This window comes from Coccomyxa subellipsoidea (assembly GCF_000258705.1).
Source record: "Coccomyxa subellipsoidea C-169, whole genome shotgun sequence".
NCBI classification, from domain to species: Eukaryota; Viridiplantae; Chlorophyta; class Trebouxiophyceae; family Coccomyxaceae; genus Coccomyxa; species Coccomyxa subellipsoidea.
In genome coordinates, this window is record NW_005178026.1 from 823,480 (window position 1) to 837,909 (window position 14,430).

Here is a 14,430-nt window from a genome sequence, read left to right on the forward strand (position 1 = left end):
CTACAGACCGGCGCTGCCGAGCTGCAGGGGGGGGAGCGCCTGGCTGGCAGGCAGGTCATAACCCGGCAGCGTGGTGCAGCGTGCTCCGATTATGCTGTCTTTGCCAAACCATGAATTGTCCTGGTGGATAACGAGCTGCCCGTCCTTGCGATATGTTCCCAGGTGGCAGAACACAATCGCGTTGCGCCCCACAATCACTCCGTCCTCGGCCAGGGGCAGGTCAAAATCGTTGTGCGCCATGCTGCGTGCACAGAAGAACAGTGTGGGTTAGTCATCATTGGTAAAGCAGTAGTAACCCTCCTAATAAGTATGGCGCTTGCATGCCTAGTTGCAATGCAAAAAAGGATCACAGCAAGTGTGTGACACGAAGATTTCCAAAAGGCTGCTGGCGGCTTACCATGAGTCTGCAAACACCTCTTTCCCAACAGTCATGCCCCAGATGCGGCCAGAGACATTGTGCCAGAACGAGCCCCTGATTGCCTCAGCCTGCAGCAGTTACCCAAACATACTTATTAGCACCTTATCTGAGAATGCATTCTGCACTCATCAATTTCTGTGCAGCCGCCTCCTCAGAAAATTGACGATACTGTCAGGCACGCAGCCCTGCTAGCAATAGTTCTGGCAAGCCAACAGGCACGCTGTTCTCTGTACCTCATATAAGCTTGTCCACTTTGAAAGAGCAGGGTCAGAAGACTGAGCTTTCAACCTGAACACTACTGACTGTCACAAAGCAAAGAAGAATTTTGATTGAAATACGAGGGAGAGAGATGCTTACAAAGGTGTGGCTGAGGGGGATTTGGCTCATGAGCACAAGGGTGCGTTGCAGATTGTAGGCCTCGTTTTTCTTCCACACCCTTCCAGGCTGCAGCTTGCCCACCAGCAGGGCCTTGCACCCAGCAATCAAAAGAATCTGCAGCACACAGATACACTCAATCAGAAGCGCGCATCCAAATGCTTCAGCAGGATATGCAGCAACCATAGAGGCTGTGAGAAGGCGGGGCCAGTGAGCAATGTCCGTAGCAGCAGGAAAACAATTTGGACAATGCTCTAGAGGACAGAGAATCCCTCTCAGAGGACAAACCAACATTTTGACTGACAAGGTGAGATTAGCCCTCCTTCAACCTGCCCAGCAGCTTTCGAAAAATCCAAAGCTCACGCAGGATAGAGTTTCCAGGCTTTTAGAGCCAGTAATCATGGTTAGTATTCACCAAAAGATGAGTCACCTGGCCTGCCCCGAAGGCAGTGTACACAAGCGGTGCGAGCGCCAGAGCCACGTTGGGAGAATAAGCCAGAGCCGCGACGGCCGCTGCCAGAATCGAGGCAGCATGCGCTGCAATTGTGACAACCAGGAATGCGAGCAGCGGCTGCAGCAGGGGAGCGAACGCGAAGCGCAGCTTCTCGCCGGGAGTCGTCGCAGGGTCCATCACCTGAGATAGATAAAAATATTCTGCATGAGCCAATTGAGTTTGTATTTTGAAGTGGCGGCGTACATGTGCAGGCGCACCGGCCTTTCATTTCATGGAATATGTGTTGGGATGTCCGGACCTGTTCGTAGCCAAAGCTGTGCATTTGCAAGCAGCACACTCATGTAACTGGTAGAACCTTGACAAGCTACCTTGAACAAGCTGCAAAGCAGGCTCCAGAAGAAAACATGCGCAATGCCACTTGCACAGGGCATCTGGATATGAGGAATTTGCTGCAATCAAGGACCAGCCGAGAGCTGCCGATTTGCAATGACATTGAAGCAGCAAGGGAATGAGTGCGGCGGGCAAAATATACAAGGACACAACGCCATTGTAGCTGTAGTGCCATTTGATAGATTTGCATGGGTGCTTACCCCCAGGCGGACGGCGGTCTTGAACAGGGCAGTGGCGGGTGTTCCAAAGTAGAGCATCTGAGCCATGAGGTCAGCGCCCGGTTCGGCCGAGGCCTGTCCTCCCAACACAACTCCCTTGCCCACCCGAGTTGCTGGGCACAGCACGGACGCCAATCCCAGCATTGCCTGCACGAAACAAAGAAAATTCATTTCCAAATTCAAATTTAAATTTGAACATTAAAATTTACATTCAAATTTTCAAATGGGACGCATAAAGCTCAAGGGTGCAAACGGCTTTGATGCGGGCGCTGAAAAGGGGCGTATACATTTCCAGGGGTTTCAGGGTGCAGCTATTAGGGTTCAGGGGTCACAAGACAGCAAGTATCAATTGTCGGAAATTTGCATTTGAGTTTTTAATATTAGGGCAGGGCAAGCGCACCTGCTGCCCGATATCAACCTTGCCAACGAGGACTCGGTCTGCATCCAGCGCCATGGAAGTCAAAATGTTGGCCGTATCGCCGATGTGCACCCTGCAAATTTTTAACTTCAAACACCAGTTTAGTCGCATTCAGAATGCGCCTTGCGCATGCATATGCAAGCTTGCAGCACTGCATGCCTATATACCCTGCATGAGAAGCTTTTAAACATGCGCAACGTTCTTTTCAGGCAAGCAAGGGCAGTACAACAGTGAGAGCCGGAGCAACATTGAATATAAGCACCGTAAACCCTGCATCACGTCCCCTAACCTGACATCATATGAAGAAATGCGTTCCTCACCCTTCGGCAATGTCGAGCATGTCTGGGGTGAGCATCATATTGCCGAAGCGGATGTTGACCTCCTTTGCGATCTTGGCGCCCATGGCTCTGAGGTACACATTGATCGCCCACGTGCCCCTGCATGCCATCATCATATTCAAGATCTAAATTCAAATTAAAAAAAAACCCTCGACAGACACGAATTTGGTGCCTGGGAAGTTAAGCAGCCAGGTTTGCTGCATGTATGGCCACTCTGACAGGAGAGAGGATTGTGCTTGAGAAAGCGATTTGCCTTATGCTGAGACAGAAAATAAGGCGATGAATTACTGGCCCTGCTGGGGAGTGAAAGTAAGCAAAAGGGGATGGAAAAAATCACAATCATCGTATCATTGTAAGAATATTTGTTGTCGTTTTAGGAGGGATGACTTACATGCACATGATGGCGAAACGCTTGTAGCCCATCTCGACCGCCCTCTGGGCCAGCCAAAATCGCAGCCCATACTCCGACAGCCGCCTGCAGCCATCACGTAATTGCTTTTAGATACAAGTATCTGTTGCTTTCTTCTCGTGCGCAACACCCAGCAAAGACAACTCTCTTCTCAGCGAAGAAGTAATGCAGTGTCCTGGCAGTGTGTGGGTATAAGGATTACTGAAACTGTGTAGTGACAAGAAGCCTGAGGATAGGGCACCGGGAGCACACCTATGCCACCATGGCAAGCATATATATGCAAGCCCGTGAAGTGACTTCCGTTTGAGGAGAGCGCAAGGGTCCAAACCTTACCCGCATCATGGTAAGGTTGTACTCCCTGATCTCAGCACGAATCCTACACTTCCTTTGCAAAAACGCGCAATTCTGGAAGTCATGTGATGTCAGGATTCATAAGTCACTCGGGATGAAGACCCCACCTGTGAGTGCCAGGTTTGGCACAGCCCAGAGCGGCCCACTTGATGGCGACCATGGCAGTGCACAGCAGTACGCCGAAGATGACGTAGGCGACAGGCACAAGGGGCACGAACAGAAGCGCCGTTGCCGGGTGAAGGAGTGCTGCCAGAGCCCCGGCCTCGGCCTGCAAAACAGCTCATGATTCTATCTTCAAGTTCATCAATATTTGACTGGGTAGAGTGCAGGGATGCTGTGAGAATACGCTTTCCGGCAGTGCCAAGAAGAGCATGGGCTTCACAGGACGTACCCAACTTCATGACCGTTGATAATATGGTGCTGAAAAGCTGAGCCACTTACCGGCAGCGCCAGGAAGAGCATGGGGATGAAGAGCGGGGAGACCATGGCGGTCAGAGCGGCGACAGCGTAGACGGCAGGGGAAGTCATGAAGGGAAGCTGGAGTCCCAGGAACGCCATCGTGCGGGCGATGACAAACAGCGCTGAGTAGACCGCAGGCGCCGTCACCAGGGCGATGGTGTACATGCCCGCGACCTGTGCAGCACAGAACGTTGGCCATGTTTTGGCTGTGATTATCGGCTGTTTTCTTGCCGATGACTTGCTGGAAGCTGGGTCCGTGAAAAGTGCAGTGACCAGGATTGGTGATGCATTACAATCTCGCGACCTGGTCGAATACAGGAGGTTGCTCCAGGATGCCACATTTGCCTGCCACTTTTGAAGGCCATCTCTGCAGATTGCTCATAATGGAGTGACCGCTCAAATCTGGATCTGCGCAAAGTGTTGCAGTGCTTTGGATTTCCAATGCTCGAGGGCCCCATTCTCACACCAAGTGTGGTTCAAAAACTCGCTTCAAATTGTTGGAGTTTGACTTGACTCGATTTCAAATGTAGGAATCTGACTTATTGACTCGCCTGCAGCAGGGAGTGGGCAGTCGCCGATACAGCAGGGCTCTCGATGAGAGTCAGTGCCTCAACCATATGCGGCGACTGCTGCGCGGCGGCTGCCGGTCCCTTTGTCTTCCTGACGGGGGCGGCCTTGCGAGGCTTTGTGGCGAGCGCCGGCAGCTGCTCTCCCTTGAGAAGAGTCAGTCCCGGGCCTGCCAGGCTGAAAGGGTCCAGCCGGCACCCGTCCCCAATGTCCACCTGCAGATGCAAACATTTGTCATATTAGAAACATTACCGGTAACCTTGCGAATGGCCTTTCCTGCGAAAACGGGCAACCTGCAGTTCAAAGCTATCAGAATCCCATCGCTGGGTGAATTCGTTAAATTTTACCCGCTCTTCTGTGGGAACTGTGCTCAGTGTTCATACCCCCTTAGCAGATAGGGTTCATACTATTATTAAATTATCATTGGTATTACTGTTATTGCTACATGCTTCAGCTGCCAAGAGGGTACGTCTGCAGACAAGCTGCTGCCAAACATTTCCAAAAAATCAACTTTTTGATGACTCGCCTAGTGTTACCAAGACCCACGGTGCTCGGTACTTATACCAGCCTCCGCCAGCCGGGGCTATGGTTTATGTGTCATCATTATTGTTACCATTACACGCTGTTCCTGCCAGGGGCAAGGTGCGTCTGCAAATAAGTCCCATGTGAAGGCTGCCACATACTTTCCCACTGTGCATGTAAGGTTAAGTGTTATTGTGAGGCATGCATCACCTCGTCAAAGTGCAAGAAGCCGTCTCTGTAGTAGTGGCCCATGACGGTGGCGCCTTCACCGATCGCCACGTTGTCTCCGATGCTGATCAGGTCAAAGTCCGTCACATCCAGGGTGTCAATCACAACGTTCTCCCCAATGCGCGCACCCTACACGGCCAAAAAAAGAATTGTGAATATCAAACCTTCTTTAGTATGCCCCCAAACCTCTGAAACCCTACAGGGAGGGATTCTAATCATCTAATAGGGCAGGCTGCCGGTTGAGGCATTGCACAGCATGCTGGGTTGCAGGGTTGTTGAGGCTAGCAGTAAATCAGGGAATTTAACAAGGCGCCAAGACAAGTTCAATGTGTGGCGTGAGTTTTCTACATGCCAGTGGCAGGAAAGCAGATGGTAGCGTTTTGTACCATTGCTCGCAGCCAGGAGACGAGCAAGCCTGTGCTGCGCAGCTGGTCGGCAAAGATCATTGTTGTCACGCCCACCATCCTGTTCACCTGCATCAATGAATACAGGTTTGAATTCTTCTCTCAACAGCTGCTGTAGTGCCTCACAGCAATGCTTTACCCATAAACGAGCAGACACATCCAGCAAGCCCTTAGTGCAGGTAAAGACTCAGCATAGGGCAGCCACACGCACCAGCCAGCATCGCTCAATCAGCAAGTGCACTGCAGACCCTCTTCTTGAGCTGGCATGAAGGCACCGAGAAACATAATGTGGTATAAAATTTCAAGATTCGAGTTTGAAGCTGATCACTCACCAGCCACCAGCGAGCAAAGTCGCCGGAGAACATTTTGATGGGGTGGCGGGGGGACAGTTGAGGTCCGATATTGCGCTTGGTCAGCACGCATGCAAAGCAGAGGCCGAATCCGAGCGCCAACCAGACCATAGGAATGAGCGGCAGAGCCGCCCAGATGCCCAGCTTTACTCCAACTCCGGCGGCGGCGGCGAAGCAGGGAACTCCCACGGACATGAGCACGCATCCTGTGACACACCCATGCGTCATAAAGTCAGTCATGCATGCAGAATTGATAGCTGCAAAATGAGCGGCCAAGACAGGCCTGTACCAAGCGCGCCGGCGAAACAGGGGAATGCAAAATAACTGCTGGCCATGCTACTATGCAAAGATGAGATGGAATTATTTCTGAATTGCAATCCAAGCTACAGTGCTCTTCAAATTCAATTGGATCCTTCGGGCCAACCCGGCGTGCAATGCGACAGCATTCAGAACTTTTTAACATGTGAAAGAAGCATGCCATAGAACGTTGCAGGCAAAATCCTTCATATTTTCCCAAGAATTCTGTGCAGGGTGGTTTGGAGGTACACCCACCAATGTACAGAACGCCGATGAAAGTTGAGACGGCCCACTTGGCCTCACGCTGCCAGGGGCGCTCATCGGCGGCGGCTGCGGCGGCCGCCGTTGCTGCGGCGGGGGCCGGGCCCGGGGCGGTTTTTTGCGCGGCGGATTTTGGCGCAACGGCCGGGACCGGGATCTCTGAGTCAAAGGCAGAGTCCGTTGATAGGCTGCGAGCCGACCTCTTCCCGTCGTACGCCTGCAGAAATAAGACCAGAGTTGAAACACCCAGACGGTGCTGCAAACCTGTGGCGCGCAGCATTCCAGTTTCCGTGTATTACTTTTTGCAGGGGATGAGCGAACGAGAAGAAATTTCTCCATGCCGCTGTGATGCGCTCTACAGCGACAGCTAGCCAGTGTTATCGGCTAATTGGCAGCCGAACAATTCGATACATGCATGCTGCCCTAGGGTGAGCTGCACTGCTGAGATGAGCCATTGCGCGTGTTGCGCATGCGTTTCGCACCTTGACTGGCTTGGCCACAACCGGAGTTGTCAGCGCAGTCGGCGATGGTGGACGGGGAATGTTGGGCAGGCTCTGGCGGTCAGGTGTGCGCGGAGCAATCTCCTCTTTCTCTAGCGGCGGGGTGCTTGGGCGTGCGTCATCAGCGGGAAGCTTCAAGGCAGCTGCCACGGCAGCTTCCTGCGGCTCCTCAGCGGCCGACGGCTCGGCCGCCTCAGCCGGCGCGGTCTTCGACTCCCCGGCCTCCTCGGCCAACTCCCTCAGGCCCGCGAGGGTCAGCGTCCCGATCTGCAAACAGTCATTGAAAGGAGTCATTCACCCGTCATTGAAACAATATACCATATCGCTGACTTGCACACCAAACGATGCAGGAATAATGCTGATGCCCACTCTTGCACATCTCCCAAAGACCCACACTCTCCACAAAAGCCTGACATCTGCAAGTTCTGCGGTACTGCACAAGGCCAGAACCACAGTTCAGAAGTTTATAGGTGACAATTTTGGCAGGAAGTCTGTCCACTTAGCAGCTCAATGAAGGGGAGTGAAGGTATAAGAGTGCAGGGCTGCGAGTGCGTGCCTGCTCAAGAGGCAGAGGCCGTCCAATGGCGGTCTGGACCTTGGAGCGGATCTCAACCAGCTGCAGGGAATCCAGGCCCAGATCTGCCAGGCTGTCGTTCTCTCCAACTTCCCCCTCCTTCAGGCCCATCAGCCCCAGCACCGACGCCACCAGGCCCTGCCAGGATTTGAACGTGCTTTTTGGAATATTTTTCCAGATTTTTTTTTTCTGGTTTCTTTTTCTCTGGAAATATACACATGGGACAAGGCCCTGACACATGCGCACGTGTGTAGTCTGAGCCACACCGGACAGCTCTCTTCGAGGTCGATAGAAGTTCAGGGCGCCCAGCAACGATGTTTGAAAAGGGCAACTGGTCAGCGCACTGACGGCGACTGCGCAGGCAGGAAACTGGAACGGAAACATACAAAAGTGAAGACATAGGGAAAAAGTAGTGTTGAGGAATTTCTTACCTTGTCACTGTCACCGCCGGTGTTGCTGTACAGCTCGGTCAGAGTGGCATTGCAGCCCTGCACAGAGCCACTCTTCTTAGCTTATAGCTTATCTTTAGGGTCTAGGGGTATATTCTGGGTTTGGGGTTCAGCCAACAGATGCAAAAGCGCCTTCCCTTTCACAAGAAAAGTCCAATGCAGACCTCACATTGACAAAATTTGAGCTTGTTCCAAGAGTATTTTTGTGCCTTGATGGCGATAAAGAGACACTTGTTTCTGCTGAGGTTCTGGAAGAGGCAATGTATACGCACCATCATGGAGCTGATGCCAGGGCCTCCGCAGAGGAACTTGCCCAGAGCAACGAGGCAGTCCTCGATCGGCTGCGGCGGATTGATCTCAAACTTGCGTCCGATGATCTTGCCCTGAAATTCCAAGCACACAAGTGATGATACAACAAGTACCAATCAAAAATGCTCGCTGTCATTCCGCCCACAGCAGGCTGCAGTTTTCCAGCAGATGAAAAGTGGCGCCCACATTTCTAAAACAGGCAATGAAGTCACAATCTGGCATGAAATGGCCTACTGATTGCATGGCTCGTTGAGATCACCGTGATTCACTCCATGCCGATGCACGCATCAGGTCATCTTTTTGCAAAGACGATCAGTGCTGACTGGTCCTAGATACAAAGGTAATTGAACGGGCAGGTGCAATGATCATGACTCACATGCATGATCTCTTCGATGTACCCAACACCGGCCACTGCGCCCCAGGAGATGGCGAGGCCTGGCAGACCCACTCTCCTGCGCGACTCGCACAGCATCTCGCCCACCATATTCGCCCACGCGTAGTTGCCCTGGCCTGCAGGATTCAAGATTCCGTTCAAATTCAAGGCCTGCAAATTTTAAATTCGGGGTGTCCAAATTCCCCTTTCTTCGGACTGCAAAAAGGAGAGTCAGTCTCACAACACTCAAAACTTTCTGGTAGCACCATGCCAACAAACTGCATGCGTCCTGCCACCACTCATTGTAAATATCAGGCTGCAGCGGGGTTGTATATTGCATCACCCCTAAAACAATACCCGAGAAGTGTATACGAGCGAATGAAAAATGCCTCCTCTAGCCGAGCGTAAAGGGCGTCACTTCGTCTGTCTGTCAATGCATACTGCCGACGTTCCACCGTCATCAAATCTGCAATTGCATCTGAATTCGAAGTCACAACAGCGGCGCACCTTCGTTGCCGACCCACGCGACCTGGGAGCTGTATATGACAAAGTGCTCCAGGTGAGTCAGCCCCTGGCAGGCCATATCCAGGTGCAGCGCCCCCTGCGCCTTGCACTCCACCACCTTCTGCCAGCTCTCGCCAGTCTGCGATTTTAGACAAACAGAATGATCAGTAACCCTTTGTGCGTAGTAATTTGTCCCCTGACCAGAGCGCATGCCAAACAAGCATACTGCCTAAACCATTAAGGCATCGCTGTTTGTGCCCTTGCTAATTTGCATCTCAAGCATGCACACTCCTTTCCCGCCAATTGACAGTCTACTTTCTCCTGCTTAGCATTCCCACTTTCAGGTCCTGTCCCCTTATCAAAGCACTTCTGTGCGCACCAGAGTGCAAGTATTCTATGCACTAGAACCAGCTCAAACGCTCTCCCCTCCTAACCCAGGACTTCCTGACAGTACAAATTTCCAGGAGCACAACCAGGACATTTATGATGCCTGTAGTAACTGCAGTTTAATCGGCTGCACCTGGTTGGTCAGGAAGCGGTCGCTCAGGATCATGGCGAGGTGGAAAACGCCGCCGACAGGCGCCTGGCTGTCTGCGAGCTTGATCAGTGCATGCGCCTCGTTGTGGTTTGCCACGTCCAAGGTTGACACCGCCACCTGCATGCATGCATTGCTCAGGCTTCACGCACGGGAAAGGTAATGCATAGGATCAATTGCATGTGTTTCCCAATTCCCAGGACTAGATACGTCAAGCAGCAACTGAATGCTTTCTTCTGCGGGCTCGCTTGTTCTTGCACACCTCGCCCGTTCTTGCACACCTCTCCCAGACCGAATTTGCAAGACCAGTTTCTGTTATTCTTATACGCTTTCCGGCCGAAGGCAAGGTACATCATGCAGATTACATCAATTGCCTCGAGGGAATGCCTCATGCAGATATTGAAAACCCCAGCCAAGTGGTGACTTTCACACTCCCCAGCTTCCCTTCTTGAGCCGACCAAGGACCCATTCCTGCTGCACCAAAGTATTTCACATCAACATCTAATTAGCTGATGATCGATTACCTTGGCGCCAAAGCTGTCGCGCAGTCTCTGCACGCAGGCAGCCTGCTCGCCCGTGCGCATGCCTCGCTTGGAAGTCAGCACCAAACTGCGAGCGCCCTTTTCGGCCATCCAGGTCGCCATCGCCAAGCCAAAGCCACCCAGTCCTCCAGTGATCACATACGTCCTGTCGGGCCTGCAGCACGATAGCAAAAGTTGCTCAGATGCTCACACAGCGGTTTGTCTGAGTCTCTGATAAGTTATAGTCCTCCGCTATAAAAGAAAAGAAAGGCTGCCGGCGCTCACAGGCTTTCATGCAGCATACACTTGAGGCGTATTTGGGCAAACTTAGGGTGTTTTTGGGTATTGGCAGCGAAAGCATCCCCTGACACAAGCAAAGGAAAGTACTCTGTCAGGACAAGGCTCTGGCAGTGAGTTTTCAAGACGTGCAGGAGTAAGGGGCGAGAGCGATGTCTCACCTGAAGCTGATCTGAGGCACTGCACTGAGCTCTGAAGAGGGAGCCACCTCATCTGTCCCTAAGGTTGGCTGCACCAGGACCTTCCCGATATGTGTGCCTGGGAATAGACACACAGGGGCTTGGACTCTGACTCACAAGGAGACTCTTTTGGCGTAATAAATAAAATGTACAGTGTGGCCCTAATTCCTGATCATCATGATGCGTTCCATGTGTGGCTTTATGTGCAGTCGCACATGGCAGACGGTTCTGCTGTAGCAGAGGAGGTACTGGTAAAATTGACAATGAGATTTTGCCCTTTGCTGTTTGCTGTCGCCATCGCTAATTCTATCCCAAACACTAATTGCTTTTTTTTTCTGAAAACAAGGTGCAGTTGCAAAGAGAGGTGTCATCTCAAGACCATCTTGGACCGTCATTGGGCCACTACGAGATGTACCTAGATCAAAGATATCTGGGAACTACAATATATAAGAGATGGTGATAAGAATGATGGGCCCGCACCTGAGGCCATGTAGCGGAAGGCGGAAGGTACATCATCCGCCTTGTAGACCTTGAATGGCAGCGGCTGCACCTCGCCTGTGCGGATGCCCTCATTGACAAGAACGCTCAGTTCCGCCATCTGTGCAGACCGAAGCATCACACACGTTAGTGGCTCTGATGTATCATCAGGGCTGCCAATCAACTTCAGACTACATTTTTCATATCTTTTACTTGTATGAGAAATACAATTTTTTAGTAATCTTAATGGAAAGAGTAGAAGCCTTGTAGCTGTAGATTTGTAAGCTTACAAAACTGGAGTGCGAATGCAGGAGCAGACAGCAGAGCAATGGGCCTCTGATTTTGCAACTTTCTTCATAGGTTCAGGCTCAGGACCGTCGTAAAGTCTACGAATTTATCTTTTGAGTCTCCACCATCATCATGATGGCGTTGAATCAATGGCATTGAACACGCAAGCCAATGATTTGCAGCAGCAGTGAGATATGTTTTCAGGTTCTAGGCAAATTTAATGTTTGGAACTCGGTTTGTAGGGAGTTAGTCACCTGCGCGGGGTCCTCGCCATCGTTGAAAACGCGGTCGAGATCGATCCCATGGAATTCAATGTTGCGCAGCAGTGGCCGCATGGAGAGTCCGGTGCCCTTCAGGATGTCATACTTGCCGATCTCCAGCAGCTTGCCGTAGCTAGCAATGCACCGTACGCTCGCCTGCAGACAGGTTTCATAATGTTTACTCTATGACCCCTGATAATGAGGCGATTGACACACCCTACATGAAGCACAGCATGCAAATGCATTGTGCGATAATGACAAGTCTTCTCACAGCGGCACTGTGTGCGGTAGTCAAACTTGTTGTTAGCTCAAAATTTTCCAGCCCCAATTTTCAGGTTAGCTCCCTATACACGGCTTGCATTGCAAAAGCTTGTTGCCTGGTCATCGCCATTGCCTGGATTCTTGTCTCTTACACTGACACTGACAACTGCCAAAGTCTACAATGCCAAGTACACTTCGAGTTTCTGGAGCCACCCAGATTTTAAGTCAACAAAAGTATTCATGTTTTCAAACTCCCATTATCATATTTGAAGCGCCAGAAATCTTACCTGCAGCTTGTCGCCTGCCAGGGAGTTGAGCACCATGTGAACGCCGGCCCCCTTGGTGGCGCGCAGGACGAGTGCCTCGAAGGAAGTAGAGCGGCTGTCGCCAATGTGGTCTTCCTTGAGCGCCGGGAACCTCTCCATCATGAATGCCTTCTTCTCTGCAGAGCCGCACGTCACAAACACCTGCATGCGTCATTACACCCCCTTCAGCCTGATAAACTTGTGATGTTGGGGCCCCAGCTGGCAGGGGCAGTAAAAAGGCAAACGTAAACACCTGCATGCGTCATTAAACATCCTTCAGCCCTGATGTCGTGCCGGTGCCAATATATTTTTTCCAGTCAACAATGATCAAATGTGCAGTCTGCAACGAAACTGTGGCTGTACCGTACTACGGTAGCTAGCCAGGAATCGCAAGGGCAAGAAAACAAGGAAATAGTGGCAAACGGGTGAAACATGCAGCTTTGCCAGGATTGCTCAGCACATGTCGCGCAGACTGCAGCCTTGCTGTCATACCTGAATTTTGAATATATCTACACGCTTTCCCTGCCAAGGATCCGAAGCCACGAAAAGTTCTACCAAGTTAAGATGAATTATATAACGACCCAGTTTTGCTTACCTCGCAGCCGCGGTGCAGGCAGATAGCGATGGCCGCCAATCCCACGGCGCCGCTGCCGGAGTGTATCAGCACGCGCTGGCCGGGGCGGAGCCGGCCGCGCATGACTAAGGAATAGTAAGCGGTGCAGTAAGCCACGGGCACGGTCGCGGCCTGGGCAGCTGTCCAGTCAGCCGGGTAGTCCCATAGCAGCTCGCCACGTGTCGCCAGGCGAGTGGCTATCGCGTTCTGGCCCACGCCCATCACGCGGCGTTCCCCAACCTGCAACATTGGTACTAGTCAGCAAGCGCTTGCATGCAAATTGAGCGATGACCCTTGTTGCTGCATGACAAGTGACATTGCTAGTACAGGCTAGAAGGCATGCTGGAGTCTCTAGCACTTGAGAAGCTTCGTCTCAAAATGAGATGAGCAGATTTCCCATGCAAATTGTGATGTAGTGGACAGAATAGGAGTGTTTGACTCTCATCAGCAACACCTAAACCACGGGTTTGGTCTGCCTTGTCGGTCAACTTCGGGTCAGATACATTGGAATTTGATACAAGAAAGAGATTTGAATCAGTATTCATACCTTGCCGGAGAATTCGAGGCCGATGTAGTCACCCCCGCCCTGGCCGTTCTTGCCATGCGCCATCAGGTCGCGGCTCAGCTTTCCATACGCAAGCATCACATCGCGGAAATTGAGCGCGCCTGCGCAGCAGCCGCCGCTTGTTATGACTTGCCAGTAAAGCCGCGGCAGGCATGACACTAATCTTTGACTTTCAGCTGTGAATCACATGTGCCAGACGCATGCGATGCTGTTGAAAGCAGACACTTGAAACACAGACAGGCTCTTAAAATAAAACCACTGGCCGGGGATGATTGCACCGTTACCACTGAAGTCAAATAATAGAAATCCCTAGGAAATTGGTTTACTTTCTTTGAACGCACCGTAGTCAACGTCGCAGACCACATAGCCGTCTGCTGAGGAGGGCAGAGGCAGGTTCTGCACCCAGCGCATGGAATTGAGGTCCCCATAAGTCTGCACCTGCAGATGCGCGCCCTGAGGCACCCCCGCCCTTGCTGACAGCTTGTCCCATCTGTCAGCCTGCACGCAGCACCAGAATTAGATATACAGTCAATTTAGGGCGGGAGCTGACACGCGTGGTGGGATACCCTAGATTGAATTTTATACTGAATCCTTGGTTCTGATTTCGAAGTGGAAATCGTACCGGCATGGGAATTAAGCGGTAGGCGCCGTGGCGGCCGTCTACAAAGACATTGAAGGTCAGGTCCAGCTGGCGGGCTCGCTCGACCAGAGGCGCCAGGTCAGCATCGCCATCGCCGACATCACCGCGCCTGTGACATCAGCAGAACCAATACAATTGGTGCTTGCTTAAGGGGAAAGCAGAGACGGAGTCCGTGAAGTCCTGCTCCGAGCACGTGGCTCACATGATTATAACAGACAGTTCTGTGTTGCAGTTGGGATTATAATGCACCATAAGGCAGCACAGAGCATCCCTGACTCAGGCTCAGTGATATTTGGCACTACTTTGATTACCACGCCCCAT

General features: G+C 51.8%; 1 protein-coding gene across 1 annotated transcript in view; it reads right to left on the minus strand.

The window, feature by feature from the left end:
- Positions 1–14,430, minus strand: part of COCSUDRAFT_58179 (hypothetical protein) — a gene marked incomplete at both ends in the record, with an annotated part of 30,645 nt that continues 16,215 nt past the window's right edge. Inside the window, 31 exons of the mRNA XM_005644429.1 lie at positions 1–241; positions 398–486; positions 776–910; positions 1,224–1,427; positions 1,838–2,002; positions 2,256–2,346; positions 2,594–2,710; positions 3,003–3,086; positions 3,479–3,639; positions 3,813–4,004; positions 4,412–4,612; positions 5,130–5,276; positions 5,534–5,620; positions 5,884–6,107; positions 6,454–6,676; positions 6,942–7,226; positions 7,555–7,671; positions 7,965–8,021; positions 8,255–8,365; positions 8,668–8,801; positions 9,172–9,307; positions 9,689–9,823; positions 10,228–10,399; positions 10,683–10,779; positions 11,181–11,298; positions 11,720–11,881; positions 12,274–12,453; positions 12,887–13,144; positions 13,452–13,570; positions 13,811–13,967; positions 14,092–14,218. Coding sequence (XP_005644486.1) covers positions 1–241; positions 398–486; positions 776–910; positions 1,224–1,427; positions 1,838–2,002; positions 2,256–2,346; positions 2,594–2,710; positions 3,003–3,086; positions 3,479–3,639; positions 3,813–4,004; positions 4,412–4,612; positions 5,130–5,276; positions 5,534–5,620; positions 5,884–6,107; positions 6,454–6,676; positions 6,942–7,226; positions 7,555–7,671; positions 7,965–8,021; positions 8,255–8,365; positions 8,668–8,801; positions 9,172–9,307; positions 9,689–9,823; positions 10,228–10,399; positions 10,683–10,779; positions 11,181–11,298; positions 11,720–11,881; positions 12,274–12,453; positions 12,887–13,144; positions 13,452–13,570; positions 13,811–13,967; positions 14,092–14,218 — 4,726 coding nt within the window. The remainder of the gene's footprint in view (positions 242–397; positions 487–775; positions 911–1,223; positions 1,428–1,837; positions 2,003–2,255; positions 2,347–2,593; positions 2,711–3,002; positions 3,087–3,478; positions 3,640–3,812; positions 4,005–4,411; positions 4,613–5,129; positions 5,277–5,533; positions 5,621–5,883; positions 6,108–6,453; positions 6,677–6,941; positions 7,227–7,554; positions 7,672–7,964; positions 8,022–8,254; positions 8,366–8,667; positions 8,802–9,171; positions 9,308–9,688; positions 9,824–10,227; positions 10,400–10,682; positions 10,780–11,180; positions 11,299–11,719; positions 11,882–12,273; positions 12,454–12,886; positions 13,145–13,451; positions 13,571–13,810; positions 13,968–14,091; positions 14,219–14,430) is intronic.